Consider the following 2,221-nt stretch of genomic DNA (forward strand, 5'->3'; position numbering starts at 1 on the left):
ACATGTCATGGAGAGTAGTTTGATAACATGATGCGAACACAAACTCAGGGACATGTTGCTACAGGTGATGATATGAAGCATCCTATTACACATGTTAGTAGTGTACCTTGAGGATGCATGATGGTAGAGTGGAAACCATGTCTGAGATGTTGTATGTGCCATCTATTACAAAGAGTTTGGCATGTGTTGGTGGACAAATGGTAGAACAAGGATTATAGGTGAGATTCAATGAATATGGATCCTTTGTTGAGGATTTTAAGCATAGCAACAAATTGATTGCCGAAGGCTAGAAAGATGCAAGCATACCGAAACTGAATTCAACCATGTTTTTGCATAGTGATGGGATAGTGCTAGACATTAATATTTGGTACAAAAGGATTGTGAACATACAAAGGCTGAAATCTATGCAAACAAAGGGCATTATTGGTGGTTTGCCAATATGATGGGAGCACACATGTTTGTGATATGTGATAGAAGACATTACTAATGGGTATTTAATGTACCATATCCTAGCAAGCTACATGTGTGTTATAGCGACCACTATCTTGTACAAGATTAATGTAAAGAATGTAGGTATTATGCTGAGACTTCCAAGTGGTCCTTTTGCTAGGTTTTCTTAAGACGACCTGTTCAGAGTGTCGACAATCTTGGGTGCCCCTTACCCGCCCGTGCATGATTATAGGGTGACTATGTAAAGGCCGTTATGTCAAGGAGCTGTAGTAAAGATTACATGTTTCATGAGCTTATGATATAAGATTCATTCATCCAAAGAAAAGTGTGATATGAGATAACAGCCAAGGGTATGACTGCTTCATGAGAGGACATTTATGTAAGTGATTAGTGTTTGAGTGGACATTGGGGTTCTCGTGCCCGAGCCATTTTGTATTCATTTTCTTTTCCTTTTAAATCTATTTCCATCCTTACAAAAAAGAAAAGATGCATAAAAGAAAGGAATCTTGATCTGCTTTTCCACATTTTCCTGTTAATTATGCAATGGCACATATGTGAACGCTCTCACTATGTCCGGAGCACTTAAAGTGTTGTTCAGCTGTCTCCACAAATGTGCAACCTCGCGAAGCCACACTGCATCTTGCAACGTATAATTTGCATAGTAGTCGGGGCTCAAGTTCCCAGCACCCACGCCAGAAATGAAGATGGTCTGCACCGCCTCCTCTCGTAAATCTACTGAATTGTTCCACAGATATTCTGACAGAGTCAAGCTCTCAGCATCGTGTGCCACCATCATCATGTGACCAGAGACGCCATTGACTGTTTCGCCCGCCTTTATATCACGACCTGCGCAGCAGCACCATTGGTTTAGTGGAGCTTTTCAGACCTCTCAGAGCGCCTTCCTTCCAAACCCCACACCTTAGTACTAGCTTTCAATGTCATGTTTTGTAGCTCAATTCCGATAATATATTCTAGCTAGCTAGCTACTTACCCCCACTATTTCACTTGACATTTCCTTAGCTTCTAAGATCAACATCAGTTATGTCCTTCAAATTTTATCATCCATAAAGTTCGATTTATTGGTTAAGCCTAAATTAAAAGGGAGAACTGCAACGGTAATACTATCACCAGAGTAGAGTAGAAAAATAATGTGAAAGCAACCCATGCATGAAAGGTGTTCTACTAACAAGCTTGCCTTTTGATGGGTACCCCACATGCAAATTTCGATGGACTCCCCCATTGGAGTCACTTTTATTTAATTTTCTAGCTGACATTCAAAATTTTTAGCAATCTTCTATGTATGAAATACACGTGTCAAAAATCAACCCATACGATCATGGGTTATAGCTCACTCTTTATTTTATGTTCTAGCTCACGGAACCACAATAGCCTAGCAGGAAAGACCATATGTGCGGTTTTCTTAGCTTGTGTTTTGGGGCTATGTTGCTATGGTTGTGATCAACAGAATTAGCACACCTTATCATGTACATTCTCTTACCTTCTATAGTTGCACGAGTCGCTAGGAAGAGGAGCACCATAAAAAAAAATCTTAACAAAAATTTACACACACACACACACATGCATGCATTAGGGGAAATCGGGACTCATTTTGGGGCCTTGTAAGATAATCCACATCACCCTATTTTTTGTGGCTCAAAAATCGGAAAAAGGAAGGATTTTTGACCCTTTTTGTGTATTTTTGTAGAGAGAGATAATCAACACAGTGGTCCAACCCTTCTTAAATGCTCAAGAACAAAGAGAATATAACATC

General features: G+C 39.8%; 1 protein-coding gene across 1 annotated transcript; it reads right to left on the reverse strand.

Annotated features, from left to right (window-relative positions):
- Window positions 1–982: 982 nt before the first annotated feature.
- Window positions 983–1,988, reverse strand: LOC147641233 (uncharacterized). Its single transcript, XM_086811930.1, has 2 exons — window positions 1,949–1,988; window positions 983–1,296 (listed from the first exon to the last, which is right to left on the reverse strand). The coding sequence occupies exons 1-2, from the start codon at window positions 1,986–1,988 to the stop codon at window positions 983–985; spliced, it is 354 nt and encodes a 117-aa protein (XP_086668056.1).
- Between the last annotated feature and the right edge of the window lie 233 nt (window positions 1,989–2,221).

The sequence above is a fragment of the Cibotium barometz genome, chromosome 2 (genome assembly GCF_041138505.1).
Source record: "Cibotium barometz isolate CiBa-2024 chromosome 2, ASM4113850v1, whole genome shotgun sequence".
NCBI lineage: Eukaryota > Viridiplantae > Streptophyta > Polypodiopsida > Cyatheales > Cibotiaceae > Cibotium > Cibotium barometz.

Bases quoted from the DNA above. Each gene is read 5' to 3' on its own strand.
- LOC147641233 (XM_086811930.1), bottom strand. From the start codon at position 1,988: ATGGTGCTCCTCTTCCTAGCGACTCGTGCAACTATAGAAG. The intron at 1,297-1,948 runs GTAAGAGAATGT...GCTGCTGCGCAG, and splicing joins GACTCGTGCAACTATAGAAG to GTCGTGATATAAAGGCGGGC.